General features: G+C 45.2%; 1 protein-coding gene across 1 annotated transcript in view; it reads left to right on the forward strand.

Moving 5' to 3' along the window:
- LOC146806118 (GPI-linked NAD(P)(+)--arginine ADP-ribosyltransferase 1-like) overlaps window positions 1–6,078 on the forward strand; it is a 69,300-nt gene extending 63,222 nt beyond the window's left edge. Inside the window, exon 5 of the mRNA XM_085623449.1 lies at window positions 4,475–6,078. Coding sequence (XP_085479575.1) covers window positions 4,475–4,560 — 86 coding nt within the window. The 3' untranslated portion in view covers window positions 4,561–6,078. The remainder of the gene's footprint in view (window positions 1–4,474) is intronic.
- The last annotated feature ends 17,324 nt before the right edge of the window (window positions 6,079–23,402 follow it).

Below are 23,402 nucleotides of genomic sequence, written 5' to 3' on the forward strand. Positions count from 1 at the left end.
GGCCCTCGAAATACTTACCCTGTAAGCTGCTTGCTTGTTGACTTTGCGAAGTGCCCTAAAGCTGTAAAATACAAACCGCGACATTTGCCATTGAAACCTATAGGAAACCCGCGTGTGTGTTTAGACACTGCATGCGTCTCCTGTGGGCTGATTACTTACCTGCTAACACTGCAGACGTGAAGCCCCAGCGATTCTCAAGGCCCTAGGCCTCTTCATTTTGCAAGTCGAGTTTGTTATACCATTTTTTTAGTATATGGTCTGGTACGCCCCTAGGGCTACAGCCATATTTGTGCTTAATTTATTGAGAACTGTTGATCTTTTGAATGTTTACCTGGCTCTAATCTCATAAAGAGATTAGTAGAGTATATTTAGAAATAAATACATATATATTTGATATATATACCTGTGTGGTGTCTTTTCATTTGGTAATTCAAGAGATTATAAGGTAAAACAAGCTGCTTTACATTCCTCAGAGACTTAGCCTGAAGGCTGCTCTCCACAGCTACCACTAGGATAGCTTTCTTTAAAAGGTTGTCTTTAAACCTATCTACCAAGAGTCGAATTGGACTGGTGCAAGGTGGCCACTATAACTAGTGACCAGCATATGCCAGGCCAACTTCTCACATTCGGATGTTGTCGATGGCTGAGATCAGGGCGGTTTTGGTTCTGTGATTGCTGTGGAAGCTGGATTCGGAGGCAATGAGTAGCTCGTTTTGCTCCAGGTGTGTCATGAGTTGATTGTTGAAGATCTTTTTCAGTACTTTTTCTGGGAATGGGAGCAGGGAAATTGGCCAGTTGTTTTTGAGCTTGCTGGGATCAGCGTGTTTCCAGACATCCTGAAATGTTACGGTGGTGATAGAGGTGTTGAGTAGGGTGGTGAGTTCCTGGCCGATCCTTTAGTTTCCAAGGTTGAAGATGGGGTGCATGCCTGAGTCTGTGGGAGCTCCCGAGTGGATGGATTTCATGATGTAGGTGGTGTCCTGAATGGAGAGGATGTTCCAGGTGGTCAGTGTGTGGTTTGTGTCGGTTACGGTGGTGACGTATCTGTCGAGGAAGTCTGGAGGTATGAGTTGGGGTTCGAAGTGGCTGTATATGGTTGTAATCTTGTTGTGGAAGAAGTGGACGACATTGCCACACAACTCCTGTGAGGGTATGATGTATTCGCTGGCAGCCGGGTTGGAGAATTCCTTTAACGATGTTAAAAAGTTCCTTTGGTGCTGGTTTCAATGCGTGCGGCAAGGGCTATCTTCTTTGTTGCCCTCACCAGGCGGTGGTAGAGATTGAGTGAGGTCTTGAAGGCTGCCCTGTAAGAGGTGTCCTTGCTGGAGTGCCATCTCCTCTCCAACTGTTTGCTGTCCCATTTCAATGTTCCGAGTTCTTTGGAGTACCAGCTGGCCTTTTTAGAAGATTTTCTACGGATGTCACTCTTGATGAGGCAATACTGTTTGCACAATTGGTGATCCAGGTGTTGAAGTTTTTCACTCCCTGTTCAAGGTTTGTGGCGGTAGCAGGGTTGGAGGTGTTGAGGGCGTTTGCCCAGCTGGTCTCTGAGATTTTGTTCCTTTTCCGGTCGGAGGCGTTAGTCATCTTGGGAGTGCCGGTGCGGGGGCTAGAGATGTTGAAGTGGACTGTGGAGTGATCGGTGCTTGCGAGTTCTGTAACATGGCTGTATTTGACGCGGTTGATGGACGTGAAAATTGGGCCCAGCGTTTGTCTTGTGGTGTGTGTAGGGTCGTGAACGATTTTGGTCAATATGAGGCTGCCCATACTGTCGAGGAGGTGTGCAGTGTTTTTGTCATTGGGGTTGTTGATGTGGAAATTTAGGTCACAAAAGAAGATGTAGTCTTCGGAGTCTAAGGCTAGGGGCGCAATGAAGTCTGCGATGGTGTTGCAGAAGCTGGAGTGCTGGCCTGGGGATCGGTATGCGAGGGTTCCTCTGATGGTTTTTTGTCGCCCATGCGGAGCTTGAAGTTGAGATGTTCCATGGGGATGGTGGTGTTGTCGGTGGTGGTGGTACACTGTATGGTCTCTTTCTAGATTATGACTGTTCCCCCCCTGACTTGTGGCAATGTCTGTGGCAGAATGTGAATTCAGCCATGTCTCAGTGAGAAAGACGATGTCTGGTGCGAGGGTGGCAATGAGGTCCCATAACTCAGTGGAATGCTTGCATAGTGAGCATATGTTGAGAAGGGTGCATGAGATTTGGGTTTTGTTTAGGTGGTGTGTGTGCAGTGGCAGGTGAAGTGTCAGTGGGTGCAGGTGAAAGGACTTACCTTGGAGTGTTGGTCGGCGCAGTGGCAGTATTTGTTGGAGCATCCAGGGTTGATGGTGTAGAGCTCGGTGATGGTGTATCTTCAGGGGGCAGGACGGTCAGGGGTCGTGGAGCTGGGTGCGTTCCAGGCACGGACAGGCGCAGACTGGCTTGCCTTTTGTGTTCATTTGTCATGCAAGTGGCGAGTCCGCTCGCAGTCATCCTGCATCTTGCCTGCATTAAGAAGGTCTGGGGTGGATCCAGCATTCTGTTGGTGAGAAGAACGATGAGTGGAAAAACCCAGTCAGGAAAACCCCAGCAGGAAAAGTCAGGCAGCTGCGGTATCACTGGATCAGTCTGGAACAAGCAGGAACTGGAGGCCACTGGCAAGTGGAAAGCTAGGTGTGCAATTGTCTGAAAGCAATAAGTTAAGGTGAGAGTTAAATCATTAAATTAAATGAATAGGGTGATGATAGCTTAATTAATTAATACAAAAAATAAAACCTGGAGTCGAGGGTGTCTCACCCTGAAATTATATAATGCCCCACAACGTAGTGCCGCACAATGCAATATCACTTAATGTAGTTACATTCAACTATGCTGAGCACTCACATTGTGGGGCACCACATCAGGAAACATTAAATCATTAAATGTAAGTAATATCAATAGGAGTAAGGGTTAATTACTTAAAAATAGCATACTGGTATCTTCAATTATTAAACTAAATACATGAATACAGAAGGGCAGTCAGCAGGGTTTCCCCCAAGGTGAAGTATTGTGCCATGATGTAGTGGTGGGGATGTGTGTCCCACAACGTAGTGTTACTCAATATAGTGGCATAGAATTCTTTTACACACATTTGCTTACACATTGTAAAATATTAACATATTACAACTTAGGTAACAAATTCAATTTAAAGTGAGAAGAGCAAATCCGGGGCAATCAACTGGGATTTCAATCATATATTCTCTTTGAGTTTTATTATAGGGATTTTAGAGGTGAAGTTTACAATCATGATATTTAGATATTTCCCTTTGAGGTTTAACAAACGAGTTTCACTTTTTAGTTCTGACATTAGCCAAGACTTTTTGCTTTTACTAAAATACATTCTAGACATACTAGACATACTTTTATACAGAGGTTTCAGTCGGTCCTCTTCCTCCATTGGTCTGCTGTAGTGCCATTCACAGTTTGCTTCCCTTTACCACATTATTCAGCATGGGGCACAGAGTCAGCCAGCTTCAACCATTGCCTTACCTGGCAATGAATAAGGAGTCCTCTTCAGCAGCAAGAGCTACTTGTGCAATGTGTGCAATTGCATTTAGAAAATGGCTTTTGTCAAAGCTTATTTTACTTAGATGTAGGGCTGGCAGCCCCGACAACATTGCATCTGGGCCACTTGCATATTGCGTGGTTTTATGTAAATGTAAATCACAAATAGGCTGCAGCAAAGCCAAAAGGTTGGTAGCCAAGGCCTATCCACTGGCTTTGCCAGTATTTGTTTTTTCTGTTGAGGAAGTCATTTGGCCCCAATATGTCAGGCATAGAAGTATTTAGACTTCCTAAAAAGTAGAATGACTTCCACAGTTAAAGGCACTGAGTTTTAGAAATTCTTTTTCAAAAACTTAACTGAGACTCTTGACTGAAGCCAGCATTTTGGGGGAGATGGAATTTAAAATGCAGTACTTAACCTTTTAATTAAATGCATCTTGGTAAGTAGACATTCACAATGCTAACTTGCTTCTAGAGTTATAAGATGTTTGAAACTCGTGAGATTTCTGCAAGATGACAGCAGGGATCATAGAAGCTAAATCTGTTTCAGGCATAGCACTCCATTTCAAGTGCTGCCGTATTTATGGATGTTAATTGCCAATACCAGGTACATCAGTCATTTCAGGTTGTGGTATTACATGTGATTCCAAGGGATTTCCCCGCATTCCCTCATGGAATGAGGAATTAATTATGGGTATCGGTAGTATCACTTTCTGCATGTGAACTGGTAATTCTCGGGTTGGACCTGGAAGATTTGTCCCAGAAACCACAGTGGCAATACCACTGAAGTTTTAGGACAAAAAGCATGCTTATGATCAAAGCAATTTTAACAGGGGACTTGTTGTGATGGTCATATATTGTGTAGATGCTGAACATCTGTTTTTGTACTTTTTCATTCATTTAATATACTCAAAACCCAGATAAGGACTGTGCTTTATTCTTCCCTTCTAGCTCCAAGCACAAGAAACCTTTCCTCAGCTCTGCAGACAGTCCTCTTCTTGTGGTGGTTTGTTGTGGTTGTAAACACGTTTGGATGACCTGCCTTGGACTTGATAACTTAATCAACATGCATACTCTCAAGCAAGCTTTCAATTTCTAAAGGCTCTGCATGAAAATCCCACAGACATCCTCAGGCGCTTGCTTCTTCTGCACGCCCTTAATGATTGGTGAAATAGCTCCTCGGTCACCACGATGCAGCATTTTCTCCCATGTCAGCCCTGCTAAGAGGAAAAAACAAGATACAGCAGTGGTCTACAACATTTTCTTATGTGTTCATTCACAAGTTTCCTTGATCTTGGTCAGTGTGAATCTTTGTGGCCATTTGCACTTGATTTACTTTAGAGAAGATTTGACAATAAGGTTATATTGCATTGTATACACAATGTACAACCAACCATTTTAACCTCCAACCTATTAGTTAATCTTACAGTTTGCAATGAAATGCATTTTTTAAAATTATTTACATTTCCTGCTATATTTTGATGTGTCCGGGGAAAGCTGTACTCTTGAAGCAAACGGTGTTTTTGTATTTCATCCTTAAAACGTGGTGTCAGTTTGTAAACCCACACAAAACAGATTGTAGACTTTCAGTGTCATCCAACAAGTGCTCACATCTGTCCCATTAACCACAACCCGCAAGATGTACCTGTTTGTATTTGAATTCTTCCAAGTCATATCTCAGACAGACATCAGGTCTCATGGAGACTGAAAACTAATAGAAGGATTTTCTATTCCTTTCTTATCCAAATCTGAAACGCTAGAATGCTTTCACAAATAGACATAATTTCCTTTTAGCTAGAATTAGAATTGTGCATGTTGGTTGATACCATTGTCAATATTGCTCACTTGCAGAGATCTAATAGAGGCCTCCAGGTGATTCTTTTCTGGTGCGTACCTCCATAGGGCTTCAAACCCTTACTTGATTATCTAGTTAATATCACATTAGAAAAAATTCCATTTATGGGGGTCTCTCTTCAGTGGCTTTCTGTGAGAAGGAGTGATGATTTTGTATAGAATGAATGGTTTATAAAGTGTGATTTTATATCTCAGTTCAGCTGAGTTCTTTAAACAGTGTGTATATACACAGAGACGCGTGTAGTTGTGTTTTCAGGACTTGGCGATTTCTATGCAAATGTTAATTGAGAAATCTGAGACATGTTTTCAAGTGTGTACTTTTGTAAAAGTATAATAAACATTAGAATAAAATATTAGAATTGCCTTTTAGTTTCTAGTAGCATCCTAATCGAATGTGGATATTTGCAGTAAACTAAAACTCATAATCGACCATGCTGGTTGCTACCAGCAGTCTAATAGAACTAACATAGTTCATATTTATTTTTAACTCACATAGAAGTAGTCTGACCTTTATTGTTTTCTAGCAGCAGTCTAATAAACCTAAAAATGCCTATACTGATTACTAGCTCAGTCTTAAAGATTAAGAATTGAAAATTGTAAAATGTCCATTTTTATTTTGCTGTGTTGTGATGGATATAGAATTGTTCTTATTGGCGACCAGAAGGGATGTAATAAATATGGATTTGCTAGCAGTGACATAACAGATTTACTATTGTCTATGTTTGTCAGTGGCAATGATGTAATATATTTATAATGACTCCTTATTGTGAATAGCATTGAACTAATTCATTGTGAATTGTCCTTGTTGATGGATAGAAGTGATCTGATAGATTTAGAATTCACTATATTGGGCACTATTGGCAATCTTCCTGATTTAGAATAGTTCCTCTTGTTAACAACTCATCAGCAGCCAACTAAGAAATGGTAAATTGACGGTGTTGGTCATCAATGATGTATTAGAACCAGAATCCATGCTAGTCTTTGGCAGTGATTTAACAGATTTAGAATTTTTTAAGCTGATTTGGTGATTTCTGGGAGGGGTCAATTTAATTGGAAAAGTCTGTGTTGCTGCCACAGAAGATTTAACAAAGCTTTAATTACTGACGCAGGTCACTAGCAGTAATCAAATACAAATTAGATTAGGCATGTTGGCTTCAGGAAACAATGTCATGCATTTACAGTTGACACTATTAGTTGCTAGTAGTGACATAGTATATCTTCAATCTGTTCATATCAGCTGCTATTGTGATCTAATGAATTTAGAATTGAAATGTTGATCACTAGTGGAACATTATTATATTTATTACAGTCATATACCTTCATCTCATGAACTATTATCCATGCTGGATGCTAGCAGTAGTTTAGATTAGTCTAAATTGGTCACTAGCAGTTACGTAATTCAATTATTCCCATTACTAACAGTGATCCAGTGTTTGGGGGTGCCCATATTCCTACCTCAATTTAGCTGTCTATCAGATTATGTATCCAAATCTATCCTGTAAACTTAAAGCTGTCTTATACATCATGCAGTTCAGCTCCTACAATACTGATTCTTCAGGCTTCTTTTCATTAGCTCCCCTTCGAGTTAAGATTTTTTTAAAAAGGCATGCTATAGTGTCAAAACAAATCACTTTCAACAACCTGTGCACCAAGTTTAAAAAACTCACTATTCACAATAATGAGTCATCAGAAAGCAGGAAAATGTTTACTGTGACAAGACAGATTTTCAGAAAACCATGGCAACTGATATCTTTGGGGGAGACTTTGTGGTTGGTGATTAATAGATAATCATCTTGCAATTTTCAAATGAGTCATCAATGGCAACAGGAGCCAAAACCTTCAGCATTACTTTTTAAAAAAAATTCTTTGGTTATGAGCCCATCAATTGTGAAAAACATATAACTTGTTCATAATTCAAAGTACCGTCTCCAATGCAGCGCTTTCTAGACCAGGTTCTAATCACATTATGATGCAAAAATATGACACTGATGTGAAGCAGTGACTGTAAGTGTGGGGAATTCATAGGTTTATCAGTTACATTTAAAATTACATTTTGAAGTTATAGAAATTTGGTTTGCATTGTTTTATTTTCCAATGAAATCTCCACTCTTGAAAGAAATCATCTCACTGAGCTCAGGTAAAACCAACTGAACAGCCTGGTCATTTAGTGAAGTTACTCTTCTACACCTGCATAATGATGAATCCCCTCCAACAAACAAGCCAAGGTAGATGGATGAATGTTCTAGACCATGACAGATATATGACAAGTCTGGACCCACAGGAGAAAGGAAGACATAGCAATCAATGTTTTGCAATTGATAATTCCAATTTCCAAAAATTCGATAGCCAATTGCCTTTACAAGTCATTGCTAGAAGGACGCTAAGTTGTGGTAAATGTATTGGTTAAATTAATTTGACTAATCTTGAGGTTAGAACCACTTTTGCAACGGTCAACGAATGGACACTGTGATAGTCTTTCAAGTGTCCTTGTTGAATGCCCGAAGACAGGGCGACTCATCTCAGTAGCTACAGTGCTACCCTCTATTTAATAGTACACACGAAATGTGTCAAGTTTCTCCTTAAGAAGGTCCCAGTCAGCAGGAAAAAGCCACAAAGGGCAGACATAACTTTCTTCGTAGTCTTTTAACTCTAGATAACAGATGAAGATGAATACTGATGTAGCACAAGCCAGCAAACCTTCCCAGAACAGTAGAGCAGATAAAAGAAACAAGCAAGATCTTTTAGAAGAAATCCAATAGCCTACTGGCTGCAAACAAGCAACATTCAGAGGTAAACAGCGTTTTGTTTGCATGCTAAACAACGTTGTAACGACCGCGTTGTTATTTCGCATACCGTTACAACGTATGTCTGAACAATGACTTGCGTTAGGGGCCAGAAGGTGTTGGATTTAAAATCCAACATCTTCCCTAGTGTTCGCACAGACTGGAGTTGGAATAGTAAATTATACTATTCCAACATCCAGCGCCCCCTAAAAGCAAGTCATTGTTCCGACTTGCGTTGTAACGGTATGCGAAATAACAACGCAGTCGTTGTAACGACCGCGTTGGTATGGCATGCGTTGTAAACGCATGTGAAAAAACATCCTATATTCACACTCAGGCGCAGAAATATTAATAAGTGGGCAAGACATGCAATGAACAATAAGGGAATGAATAAGTTGCAATGTGTCCATCACTCATCAACTCCTCAATAGCTGCAGTTTAAGCAATAACTGCCTTCATAGAGAAAGAGTTAACTCCATCTTGAATTGGGAACTTCAGGACGTAATCTCTGGACTGACCACCATCTTGGAAAGACCCATTCTTAAGTCTTGACAATACCTCTTTCTTCCAACACATAGCACTAATGAGACATTTCTCCTCCCATGCAAATTGCTCCGCTCCAACCATGCCATCCTCACTACACTCTAGTCACAAAGCATCCCTCCAGGTGACTGCAACTGCGGAAACACCAGTGCAGTCTAGGGAGAGAGGACGCCCAGATGCATGTTCAAGATCATTGGCCATGATCAACCTTTTCATGAAAGTAGCCCAGATTTGCATGAACACCAAGAAGACTCCAATTCCAAAAACTCAGGAAACCTAGAGGAGTCAACTAGTAAGTGGGGGCAAGGGTATATGAGAGGGCGAAATTGAATACATATGTCAGCTAAAGGAAGAACCTAGGTAGGGAATATAAGCCCCAACAAGGTTTTTCAGAGTTCCTCCATAATTGGCTAGGTAGATATCAATAGTGCAGCAAGTGTAATGGAAACGGGGCATTGGGGGCTTACAAACCCACTGATCGCCAACAGACCGGAGGCCAATTTTTCTTGCTTGTACCAGGACCTATGCTACCCCACAGCACAAAATTCCAAGTTACAATAAGGTACACAGCAGGGCCATTGTAGGAAACGATACCTAATAAATTAGCACAGCCCTAATAAAATCAGCTGTGTAAATACTACAATAGGCTAACTAATAAGTGCTAATTGAGGGCTAGATTATTATTTTTTTTTAATCTAATTTTAGACCCATAAGATGCCCTCAAGTAGGTGCACAATTACACATTTTTGAAATTCTCAGAGCTTTACAGCAGTACTTGTGAAAAGCTATATCAGTTCCACGTTTCTAGGGGATCTCCTTGAAAATCTTTGTCAAAACCTATTTCCTCATATGAAAACGCAGTTCTATATGTGCAGTTGCACAAAGTGTTCAAATACTCTTTGAAAAATGTCCTTAGTAGGAGGCTTCTCTTACAACCCACTAATTCTGGGTAGTATTTCTTGCCTGTTAATGCTTTCAATGTACTTAATCCTACCTTTGGCAGAAGTAACTCCTTCCTGAGCAGGAATTGGCACATGAAAGGTGTGTGAACACTCAGAAAAAGTAGCTTGGCTGATGGGCAAAAACGTTCAACTTATTACATTCCAGCCTAACAACACCTCAAGTTTTATTTTTAGTGTTAATGCATGTTCAGCGAATGGCAAACATAGCTTTACATTTGTAAATATTGCTATTTATGCATGTATGCTAAACAAACACAAGTAAATAGATTTTAGAGCCTGGCTGTAAAAGCAGAAGTTACCTCCTCACATACAATGCACAATAGTAGTTTATCCATGGTTACAGGTAGGATGCTAACTTGGCAGTGATCTTCCTTATTATGAAGTTGTAACATCTGTGACTGTCACAGTCTGTCAATTATGATGGGTTAGAGATGGCGACCTGTAGACCCAGGCGAATTAAGCTGCCCACGACAGAGAGGGTGGCAGTGCAGCTTAGGGCAAAGCATGCAGCAGAGACAGAATTACATGAGAGATTGGTTCCTGCATCTGAACACTGTGTTTATGATTCATGAATACATCAGAGTGATGGTCAGGACCATGACTAGGTGAGATGCCATTTACTGAATGCACTGCCGGGGGGGTACCTGACAACAGGCCTGTGTGAGGGACACAAATGATGACAAACATATTGTATTAAAAGATATTGTTGCCCATAATAACAATTATATAATGATAAGTATAAATATTTAATTGTAATTAACATTATTATAATTAAAAGATAAAGAAGTTGTATTAAAATAAAATGAATATATTTAATAATATATAGCATCAGCAATATTAATTTAACTGTAAAATGCTGAAAATATAAGCATAGCTTTATAAAACATTACTTAATACAAAATTACATTTCAAAGTAAAATTATAAATGACAACAAATGTATTATACACGTACAAATAATCGTAAAAATATATACTAGTAATTTATATTAAAGAAAAAACTAGCACATAAACATAATCATTGTAAATTTGATTAAACAGAAAAAATAATATTTAAAAATATTCAACAAAAAATTATATTTTTTAAAATACCAAAAAGTATAAAGTAAATAATGTTCTTCTTCCAGTCCAACAAACATTGAGTAAAGTACATACGTTGGGAGGTTGAGATTTACTATATGAACTCCAATCTAACAAACACTTGGCGAAGTGTATACAAGGGCATGTTGCAGGGGGTTGGTGGGTGGGGGTCACATTTATTAATCTTGCTTCAGACTAACTGATATTGGGGAAAGTGCATCTATTGGGGAAGGCGAGGTCAGATAATTTCTGTTGGGCCTGTCCCTCCCTGCAGGGTCACCCCCAAATATTTTGCCTTTTTCCCTCCACTTTTTGCTGAATTTGTTTTTGTTGGCCTTGGGACTCTGTGCACTTTACCACTGCTAACCAGTACTAAGGTGCATGTGCTCTCTCCTTTAAAGATGGGTAATTGGCTTATACCCAATTGGCATATTTAATTTACTTATAAGTACCTTGTAGAGTGGAACGCCATATACCATTAGCCTGTAAATTAAATGCTACTAGTGAGCCTGCAGCACTTATTGTGCCACCAACTTAAGTAGCTCTTTAAAACATATCCCAGGCCTGCCACTGCAGCCTGAATGCAGTTTTGAACTGTCATGCTGACTTGGCATTTAAATCCCCTTGCCAAGAACCAAACTCTCCTTTTGTGGCATATGCCACCCCTGAGGAATGCCCTATGTAGCCCATAGGGTAGGGTGCTGTGCAAGTAACAGGTTGGACATGTACTTTTAAGTTTTATGTGTCCTGGTAGTGAAAAACTCATAAATTCGCTTTTCAGTACTGTGAGGCCTACCTCACCCATAGGATAACATTGGGAAATCCCTATTATATTTCATAAGCTGTAATTCCTAATTGAGAGCAGGTTGATGAGTCATGTTTGGTACCTATGAAATTGTAATAATAAACTCTCTTTATTGGTAAAGTCCGCTTTTTCAGTTCAATTTTGAAAATGCTACTTTCAGAAAGCTGACATTTTCATGCACTTGTGTCTGCAACCTGCCTTGGGTCACATGACTCGGTGTAGCTGATAGTTTGATTTTGTGAATTCCTCCCAGACAACCATCTTCTGGCAGATGGGGGGTGACCATGAGTATAGCCCCACTTACACCTGATTAGCCTGTGCTCTGCCTTCACGCAATGGGCCTAACAATCCTGCAGGGGAGTCAGGAAATTCTATGCACTTCAAGGAACCTTTCCAGAAGCTTTTCCCACCTTCCAGAAAAAGAGCACTAGGGTATGAACATAGGACTATCGGACTGTCTCCTCGTTACACTTCTGGACCTGTGTATACTCAGGCAGGAAGAAGGACAGCGGTGCTGCCACTCTACTGGACTGCTGCTCTAAAGTAACTGCTTCCCTGTTGTGCTGACCTGCAGCCTATTACCCTGTTGCCTGGGGAAGAAAAGCTGGACTAGAAACTCCATCTTGAAACCAGGACCCCAGTAAGACTCCAAGGGCTAGTCTACTAGCCTCTTGATCTGAGCCTTAGGGACATAAAAGGCTCCCCAAACAGCTCCGGGTGTAGCTCACGGGCTCCTTAAATCAAGCTTTTGGATTATTCGTGACCAGGCCCTTTTGCACCGGAACTACACCACTCATACCGAAAATGAGCGTGAATCACCTTGCACCCAATTAATCAAAAGCACTCTGTCATCAGTCTTGTCTACCCCCATTGCCAAATTTACCAAACACTTGCAAGGAGCTCAACCTGAGACAGCCACTTTACATGCAAAGTTTAGATGTCTTGACAACTGCAAAACTTCCAGCTCACACATCTTCAAAGTTTTCAGAAAAAGCAGTTTGTTTCCAGTTTATTCCCTCGCAACCAGCTTTTCATTAGCTTTTAGTCCAACTCAATACCCAAAAAGACCAACAATCTCCTCTGGCTCTCCATTTTTTCTATTGTTAAGGGTACACCTACCACTTCAGTCATATCAAGGAATTCTTGTACTATTACGGGACATAAAACCCTCTCTCTGATTCAGACCTACCAACAAAAACAATGCAGGTAGTGTAACGCCAGAGTCATGCCAGATCTATCTCCCTGTGCCCAATCTAGAAAAGGGCGGCCCTTTCTGTAATACATATGGTGCTGGCATACATATAGATATCACCAGAGGGTGTTCCCACATTTGCATGGGGGCGTGGCCCCATGCAAATGAGGAAATGAGCAGCACAACTATGCGACCGCCCTAGGGGCAGCTGTATTGCTTTTGATTTGAAACAATAGGACACACCTAAACTCAGCACTCCCAAGAGTAGGTAAAATGTACCACTGCACCTTTAAATGACACACGTACAAAAATAACTCAGCACTCTCAAGATGAGGCAAGGAAACAGATTCAGGTGCATTTCAAATGAAACGCGTGTTTATCTCAACACTTTTAGAAGGAAGGCAAAATATATTGGTTAATGCAGATTCCAAAATATCAAGTAACATAGGCACAAAAATAAAATAACATATGGCATATATACATGGAGCAGAGAAACTTATAGCTTATATGAATGAAGTAAGTAAAACAAATACATCTCTGAAAGAGTGTTCAACATTCTTGCCAACTTGGCTGGAGGTGTCCTTGACAGCCAGGCAGATGTCTCAATCTGGACCCTCAAAGTTCCCTGTGCCAACATGTCAGTTCCATAGCGAGCTCCTATCTGAGTTCCAAGATTTCCCGCGTTTAAAACATTTTACTCAACCTGAGGAGAAGCTTTGAGAAACCTTGCCCCTTTCTTCTCAGTTGCAAAAACCTAGCTGACCGTAATGGTCTGTGTCAGGATCAAGACAGAAGCTGGCCAGGCCCCTGTATTTTGATAGCGAGACAGAGCTGTTCATTCTGTACATTTCTCTGGCAACAACAATCTCTTCCCTGAAAGGTACCAAGCGCGCATCCCACACATGTTCCAGATTACTCTGCACGGTGAGAAGCGAAAACAAGTGAAAAGCGAAAACATCCCCTCCCCACCCTGGAACTGCGTGAGAGCACAGAAAATGGAGTCAGTTACACAAGATGGAGTCAATGGTCAAAATAAATATCGTTCTTAATAGCATCACAACAGCGCATTCAATGGAAAAGGGAGCACTTTCCCTGTTTGCGCCCAGCACACCTGTTTAACTGTGTGCTATGGTGTGAGAAGGGAAAGTGCCCACTATGTGTAATCGGGCCCTTGGTAGCTACAGCACATAGCAGACAGGGTTAACTTAGGGCAATATGTAAAGTATTCATATAGCAATAAAGTCAAAATACAAAGCAATAAACTTCCTAAACCAAATTGGACAACTAGTGTAAAAATTAACAAACAAAATTAAAAAAATCTAATAAGAAAAGGCAGAGATATGAATAAGCACCAATGATAGTCAATAATCGAGGTAGACAGGGACCTAGGCACAATTTGATGCTAACTGAGATGGAGCACGGGTTGTATACACCAGCTAGGTTTGTCCTGGCCAAAGCTTTTACCTTCTGACTTTAAGTCACAATCGAGCACAGGAATGCACCTCTAAAGCCCTCCCAGACCCCAGGAGAGGCACTTGGAGACTCATGGGGTGTCAGGCAGAGGCCAACATTAGGAACCATTCCAGGTCCAGTTGCAACTGGTCTGCTGGGTAGTTGCAGAAAACGGCTCTGGTAGCTTGTTGAATCCCTGTAGCTTGAACAAGAGGGCTGCCTTATGACCCTTGGAGTCCACTACTTTGTCCTCTGGACAAGGGACTGCTGATCCAGTCCTTCAGGGCCCATCTGAGGTCACAGACAGCAGGTCCAGTCCTCTTCAGGTCTTTCTCAGGTCCAGTAGTAGTCTGAGTAGGGTACTGTGAATGCCACATATTTGCATGGCACTAGTCTGTGGGTGGGGGTGGGGGGGACTTCTGCTCCCACCCTAATCAATAGGGTAAATGTTCACAGGGATAACTATAACCACTTTTGAAGAACTTCCTGTGTGCCCTAGAGCAAAGGATCTCACAGTCCCCCTCTGTGCCTAAATTCAAGATTGTCATACCCTTGCCCCCTTGTGCAGATCCTGGGTGCTTACCCCCAGAGGTGTGGCCATGGAATGAGCAACCAATTCTCTCTGGTCTCTTTGAACCAGTTCTGGTGGCAACTCCCTCACCACTGTGATTGGAGCCTGGCTGACTGGGGGAACAAAGAAGGCGCCGGTATGGGCATCATCTGACATCTGCCTGTTACAGGGCAGGCCCCTTTGAAGATAACTAAGTTCCCATGCACTGTCCAAATAGTCATCCTGTCAGAGGAAAAGAACACCTGCCATCTTCCACTTGCCATTTGCCTCAGCACTTAGGGCCAGATGTATCAAAATTGGATTTTGTGAGTCTACAATAGCGAATTTTACAGAGTCCCTATTATAGACTCGCAAAATGCAATGTATGTAGGTTCCTGCAAATATTTTGCAATTCCTACGCATTCCTTAATTGCGACTCGCAATGGCTTCCCATTCATTTCAATGGGCCTAGAGGCCCATAGGAATTAATTGGAATTGCATGCACAATTTGCGAGGACTATTGCGCATGCAATTTCAAGGGTGCAAGGGTGCCAAAAGAACACCCTGTTGAATCCCTGAAATATGCATGTGTGCACATGTGGCACACATACATGCCTTAAGGGCATGTTTGTGCGCCACCTGGCACTTAGAAAAATGCTAAATTGTGCATTTTTGTAAGGATTTGCAATTTACCACCAACTTGAAGTTGGTGGTAAAATGCAATTCCTGAAAGCAGGGTCGCAAATTTAAAGGTGCTTCCTGCATTGCATTTAGCGAATCGAACATTTTGATTAGCTAAATACATTCACAAAATAGGTAATCGCAAAAGTTGTGATTCCCTATTTTGCAAATGCCTTTTGGGATGATACATCCCAAAAGGCTTTTTTCCTGTTCGTTCTGCGAATCGGCCCGTGTGCGAATGGGAAAACGCTTGATACATCTGGCCCTTAGTCTGTGCCATTAAATACAACCTTGGGTCATTACCAAGTTGCCCATCCGTCACTCTCACATCTTCACGTTTCTTTGCTCTATACTCCACATCATTTCTTAACCGGCTGTGCTACCAAAGCTGCAGTGAGCCGGACTAATCACATGTATGTATTTCAGTATGACACACTCTTCTGGCTCCCTCTTGCACAATACACTGTGCAAGTTTGGAATTGCGGTGGTCCAGTTTTTAGTTATGGCCGGGACTCTCAACCTCTTTTCCAGCTCACGTTCCTATCCTTTTGAACTCTCCTTAGAAAGTATTTCTCTGTGTAACAGTTTAAAAATGACCATGCACACCTTTGTCCATATCTTGTCTGTTGTGGCGGCCGCAAGATGTGACCTCAATTGTTACGTCAAACCCCAATACGTAGCTGTCACACCTCCACACCTGCGACCTTATCATCCAGGTCAATAACTCTGCTTTTTCAGAGGTGTCCACATCCTCCATAGAACAACTCACACGTCTCTTCTCAGGCAGTGTCTCACCCACATTTTTCTCCACTCCTTTGGTCTTTTCCCAGATTTCTATCTTAAGTAGTGACTTACCGGGCACTCCTAGTGACCTCATATTTATGTCGGTGAGTAAATCAATGTTATGTTATGTTATGTTAATCGGTTTTATAGAGCGCAACAGCTGCCTCAGCTAAGAGGCGTCCCGGCGCTAAGCAACAGCAGAGCAAAACGCAAAAACGATCAAGGCCTACAAAGATGAGAACAGGAAGGTCTTAATTGCTTTCCTGAACTGGAGATAGTTAGTAAGCTCCCGAATGTGGACCGGCAGAGAGTTCCACAGCAGGGCCGCTCTATGCCGGAAGGAGCGTCCGCCAGCACGGGCTTTCCTTACCCGGGGAACCAATACTAAACATTGTCCCATAGAATGAAGAGGTCGTCTGGGGATAAAAGGTAAAAGGAGATCGGACAAAATGTAAGGAGATGCCAGCTGCAGAATTTTAAAGGCAAAGCAAAGTGCCTTGAACTCAATGCGCCTAGCCACCGGCAGCCAATGGAGGCGACGGATGGCACTGGTCACTGAGCAGGTTCTACGCAAGCCCAGGAGAGATCTAACGGCCGCATTCTGGACTCTCTGAAGCCTCTGTATTTCAGATTTATTTATTCCCAAATACAGCGAGCAGGCGTAATCTAGCCTTGACGAAATCAGGGCCTGAATAATGGTCTGCCTGGTAGTGGCATCAAAAAAGGCCAGAATGGGTTTAACCCCACGTAGAAGACCAAAACAAGTGCCTGCCACCTTCTTCGTCTGGACCGAAAGTTGAGTGAGCTGTCCATCCAAACCCCCAAGTTCTTTACTACCGGCTTGTGGGTAGGTGCCGCGCCCAGACTGGCAGGCCACCACAGGTCACTCCAGTGCTCATGGTTCCCCCCACCAGCAACACCTCAGACTTGTTAGAATTCAGTTGTAAACAGTTGGCAGTCATCCACTCGGCGACAGCAGAGAGGTCGCCCTGAAATTTCCTGGCGTCCTGCTCGGGGTCACTCGAGAGGGCCACCACCAGCTGAGTGTCGTCAGCAATGCTCTATTGCTGTTGTAGGGACATATTTGACATAAAGCTATCAAATCTCATCCAGATGTTGCCATTTTCAGTGGTGGTGTCTTAAAGTGTGTGTTTGTGAGTTAATAGAACCTCTGGTAAATTGAACCCATTCCCACCACGTATTGGAGAAGAGTTTTGAGGTGTTGTTCCATTCAGAGAGAATGACTTTGAGGCTGGCTGTGATCAAAATGTCCCATAGGATTTGCTTGTCTTTGTTCAACGCATGCTTTATGTCAGGGGAGGAGGACAGCACCATCCTTCCTAGGATTTGCTTTCTCTGTATTGTCTCTGCTGTTTCTTCTTGTTTGTAGAAAATCATAATAAAGACTTTGTGAAATAAAAAAAAAAATCAATGCAGTGCTCTGTGTCGCTTTGCATAGCAGGCAAAACTTTAGTTAATAATCCCAAAATGCGCTGTTCATTTCTTCAAGAGCTTTTGTGCTGTCCCCCTTGCACTTATGCAATATTATTTGCACTGGTCGGCCACAGGGACAAAGACTTCAAGGTCAGGCAGCAAGATGATGCCTGACCCAGGCCTGTAAAGCCAGCTTTGGTCATGCTTCACTGACTCCCAGTGAAGGTGAGGATTAAATGCAAAGTCCTCTGCACTGTCTTGCTTTCCTACAATAATTTGCAAACATTATGCTTCCAACAGGATCCTGTGTTCAGCATGGACAAATGTCAATATCCAAAGAACCCTCATCAGACTGAAACACTGGGAAAGGTCTCTGGAGATCCAGGCTCAGCCTGTCAATCAATCAAGCATTTGTAAAGCGCACTACTCACCCGTGAGGGTCTCAAGGCGCTAGAGGGGAGGGGGAAGAGGAAGCAGCTACTGATCGAACAGCCAGGTCTTGAGAAGTCTCCTGAAGGTCAGCAGGTCCTGGGTCTGTCGCAGATGAGTGGGGAGGATGTTCCATGTCTTGGTGGGAGAATGATCTGCCGCCGGTGGTCATTCGGCAAATGCGTGGGACGGTGGCGAGGTCAGCAGAGCGAAGCTCGCAGTTCGGGGTCTAGAAGGTGAGTCGTTCATTGAGGTATGCTGGTCCGGTGTTGTGGAGTGCCTTGTGCGTGTGGGTGAGCCTGTGGAGCACAGTGAACCCCTTCACAGGACTGAGCTATAGTACACACTTTGCAGAAAAGGCCTGGAAATTGAACTGTTCTGGATCACCTGCTTCTGAAGTCCACATATTTGGGGGCAGTGACTGAAGATATTAGAGCAATGTTTTTTGTTGTTTTTTTTTTTTTTTTAAATTTTATTGAACAATAAATCAATTACAAGCATGGGCCTACAACCACCGGGGCCGGCCGCTAGATTCAGAAAGGATCATACAGTTATTAAGGCAGTAGTCGACTCCCGGGGCCCAGCCCCGTACATGGCTCCGGATAGTCCTAGGGAAGCAGGATACATAGGTTTAACATAAATAACAAATAAAAACAAAAGGCGAGGCATAAGGGCAAAAAGTGTGGGTCCGGCTACCTCCGGGGGACTCTACTTCAGACCTTCAAATAGCTATCAAGAGGAAGGAGTACTGATAGGTCGGGGGGGGGGTCACGGGAGAGGAACGTCTATATTCGGTTATTCCAAAAGTCGCAAGGAACCATCAAGGGTCAGGGGGATAAAGCAATATCGGTGTCCACTAGGGGGGGGAGTACAGATACCCCCACGATACGCGTTCCATTGCCCCCAGATTCTACCCCATGCCCCCGGTTTACCACGAGCCACATACACAGTCTTCTCCCTGAACATGCACCAGTCCATGTTCTCCTTCCATACGGACACGGTGGGAGGCCGCTGGGAACCCCAAAGCTGCGCTATATCTCTCTTGGCAATCATGTTCCCCAGGGCCGCCCACCGAGTCTGAGCCGCGTTATAATCATTGGGCTCCCACACATTCAGGACGCAGCGACGCACCTCCGGCAACAGTGCAACCCCGGTGACTTGTCCCATGACCACATGAACCCGGCGCCAGTATTCAGCCACCTCGCGGCACTCCCAAAGGATATGGAGAAAGGTGGCACTGAGCCCACATCCCCGCTTACAGAGCCCGTCTTCAGAAAATCCCATCGAGACCAAACGGGGACCCGTCACATACACCCGGTGGAGAATCTTAAGCTGGACCAGGCGGAGACGGGCTGGAATGGCGACTTCCTTGGGGGACGACAGTGCGGACTGCCAGTCCTCGTCGTCCAGTTCCACCCCATCCCCCGTCCACGCCTCCCGGAGGCGCACCAAGAGGTCAGCCCGATTATTGATAAGTTTTTTATAAATTAAAGAGATAGTACTGTCGGGGACATGACCATCGAGTATGCGGTCCTCGAGGGGCGAAGAAGCCGGGATCTTGGTCCCCTCCCCAAAAACAGAGAGCAGGGCATGCCGAACCTGGGCGTAGCGGAAGAACTCCCTTTCCGTAAGTTCGTATTCGCTCTGGAGCGCCGCGAATGTTTTAACCGCACCCTTAATCCATAAGTCTCCCACTCTACTAATACCAATCGTGTCCCCACGTTCAAACCCCTTCGTTGTCCAGAGGCTTCCCAGTCGGTCGGAGGCAAACAGGGGAGTAGCACATGTTAATCGCTCACTCCAGCCCATGGCTACGTTGGCCGCCCTCCAGATCCGTACCGCAATCTTAGTAGGGCCCGTAAGGGTCCGTCCAGCCGAGCTGGAGTAAAGTGCCCTATTATAGTTTCCGCCGGGAAGCAGGAATTTATCCATCTCATACGCCGGATTCAAGCCAGGCGCATACGTGGCATGGTTAATGGCCGATAGCTGTGAGGCCCAATAATACCTGCGAATGTCGGGAAGCGCGATGCCCCCGTCGTACCAGGGGAGAGTAAGCTTTGCCAGAGCGATACGCGCCCGTCCGTCCCACACCAGTCTCCTCTGCAGGCTCTCCACCTCCCGAAAGTAGGACACAGGAATGACATCGAAGGAGTTCTGAAGTGCATAGAGGAATCTGGGAAGGGACATCATTTTAAACAGTGCTGCCCGACCCAGCGGGGACAAGGGCAGCTTACACCACCGAGCCGTGTCCTCCCTCAAACGCCGAAGTGGAAGCAGGAGATTCTGCTCATAGCGAGCCACCGGGTCCATCGAGACGTATATTCCCAGGTATTTAAAGCCGGACAGAGATAATTGGATCGGAAGCCGAGGCGGCAAGAGAGGAGGGTCGCCAGAGATAGGATAGACACAGGATTTAGACCAGTTGATCGTTAGACCCGAATTTCTCCCAAAGGAAGTCAGAACATCAAAGAGAACATTAAGCGACTGCCGCGGCGAGGTGAGATACAGGAGAATATCGTCCGCATACAACGAGACCCGATCCTCGAAGCCCGTGGCCCACCGGATCCCTCTGATCGAGGGCTCCCAGCGGAGCCAAGCAGCGAGCGGCTCCAGGGCAAGAGCAAAGAGCAGAGGGGACAACGGGCACCCCTGCCTCGTACCCCTACCGAGAGCGAAGGGCCGAGAGGCCCGCCCATTAACCACCACCTGAGCCATGGGTCCCGTGTAAAGAAGCTTCACCCAGCCAAGAAATCCGTCCCCAAAGCCGAATTTGGTCAAGACAGCCCAGAGGAATGGCCATTCGATGGTGTCAAAGGCCATCGTGGCGTCTAAAGAAACCAGCACGGCTGGTTCGGAGAGGTACTCCGCCCTGGCGAGGGCGCCGTGAAGACGCCGCAAGTTAAGAGCGGTGTTACGGTGAGGGATGAAGCCGCATTGATCAGGATGAATCAGTTCGCAGATGACGCTCAACAAACGATTGGCAAGGACTTTAGCCAGGATTTTAGGCTCTGCGTTTAGCAGTGAAATAGGCCTATAGGAGGCACAGCGGTCTCGTGGCTTACCGTCCTTGGGAATCACGACTATCGTAGCCAGACGCTGGTCGTCAGGAAGGGAGCCTGCAGCAAGGGACTCCTGAAACATACGACGGAGGAAGGGCGCGAGTTTATCCGGGCGCAACTTATATAATTCAATAGGCAGACCATTGGGACCCATCGCCTTGCCCGAACGAAGGGACCGAATCGCAGTTGCAATTTCATCTACAGACAAGGGGGCGTCCAGCTGCTCACGGTCTTCGACGGACAGGCAGGGCAAAGCAATATCCCTCAGCAGAAGGCAAGAGTCTTCCTCATCCCTATCAGTCACCGGGGAGTACACGGCCCGGAGGTGGTCAGCGAAACATTCCACAATCTCACCAGGCTCAGTCACACACACTCCATCCGAGACACGCAGCTCCGGGACCACACGATTCACTCTCTCCTTCTTATCCAGCCACGCAATCAACTTTCCCGCCTTGTCCCCGGCATCATACAATCGACCCTGCTGCTCCCTATACATCGTTTTGGCAGCGTCAGTGACAAGAGACCTGTATTCAAACTGTTTCAGGCTGAGGGCATGGAGCCCGTCCGGAGTGACACCCGTCTCCAAGGCCGACTCCAGCCCCGAGATGTCAGTCTCCAGCTTCACCACTGCCTCACTCTTGAGCTTCTTAGCCACCACTATCTGGGAGAGGGCGTGTCCGCGGATTACGGTTTTAAAGGCTTCCCACAGGGACATTGCGGACGACACCGACCCCTCGTTTTCAAGGAAGTATTGGTCCATAGCCTTAACCAGGCTGTCGCGAGTCGTAGGGTCTCGCAGGTACCACGGGTTGATGGGAGCGATCCGCCCTGCAGACCGCGACTCGGTGTCAAAGAGCAGCCACAGCGGGGAATGATCGGAGATACCCCGCGCCAGGTGCCTAACCTCTCGTATCCGACCAGTCTGTGCCGCGGGCATAAGGAAATAGTCTAACCTAGAAAGACTCCCATGCGCCCCAGAGTGAAAGGTGTACTGACATTGGGTCGGATGCATTAATCTCCAACTATCTACCAGACCGAAGGTCTCCAGCAGTCCACCAAGCCATGCCTGGGCAGCGGGGAGGGCCCTGGGTGGGTGACGATCCAGGTCACCCGAAACCACCGAATTAAAGTCCCCGCCCATAAGCAAAAGACTATCCGGAAGCTCAAGCAGCATTCGACCCAAGTCCGCGAAGGTGGAGTTCTGGAGGCCCGGGGGGACGTAAACTGAGACCAGGGAAAGGGGCTGCCCCTCCCACCTCCCAACCAGACACACATAGCGCCCTCTGTCATCCGAGATTACCCTAGTGATATCCAACGGAAGTGAGGATCGCAGGAGAATGCCCACCCCCCTGGAACCAGTTGTGAAACCAGAATGGGCCACGAGGCGGTATCCCCCCCTGTTCATTGCATGACAAACATTACCAACCAGATGCGTCTCCTGGATAAACACCACATCAGGAGTCAAACGACGCAAATACTGCAGTACTACACCCCGTTTGATACGGTCCCCCAACCCATTGACGTTCCATGACACCAGCCTCAACCCGTCCCCCCCCATCCCCTCCAATAGATCAAAGGCCCCCCAGTCAGCAGCACAGTTCCCGAATATGGACAAAAATCAGTACCTCGCCCTGCAAACAAAAAACACACAGCAAAACAACCCCTCCCTCCCCCCAACCCCCCCCCCAAATCCAACTCCCCCCACCCTGCACCCCTGCGGGCCAGAAAACCCCCCCAACTTGCAGTGTGCCTGTCGCCCTACTAACCCCATTCTACGAAAAGACCCCGGAGGAGGAAAGGGACCCGTCCCCGCCCGCCCCCCACACAGGTCCTAGTGAGACAAAATGAACAAAAGAAGTAAAACCCAGCTGAACAGTGCAAAATGGCAAAATCAAGGACCAAAAGTCACTCCAAAGGGGACCCGTCACCTCCTGCGCCTGCAGAGGGCCCGGGACGGCCACCTCTGTCCGGCAGCGAGTCCAGCCAGTCACTCACGGCCACTGGAGAGTCAAAAAAGGCAGTCCGATCCTCATGTTCCACTCGGAGTTTCGCAGGGTAGAGCATAGAGTACTTTAGGCCCAGTTCACGGAGACGACGCTTCACCCCCTGGAATCCCATCCGCTGTTTCTGGACAAGTTGGGTAAAGTCCGGATAAAAGTTAATGGATGAGTTCTCATGACGAACCGGGCCGTGGACCCGTGAGGCCTGCAGAATCGCATCTCGGTCTCTATAGTGGAACAGTTTGGCCACGATAGGCCTCGGGGGGGGCCCCGGC

The sequence above is a fragment of the Triturus cristatus genome, chromosome 8 (assembly GCF_964204655.1).
Source record: "Triturus cristatus chromosome 8, aTriCri1.1, whole genome shotgun sequence".
NCBI classification, from domain to species: Eukaryota; Metazoa; Chordata; class Amphibia; order Caudata; family Salamandridae; genus Triturus; species Triturus cristatus.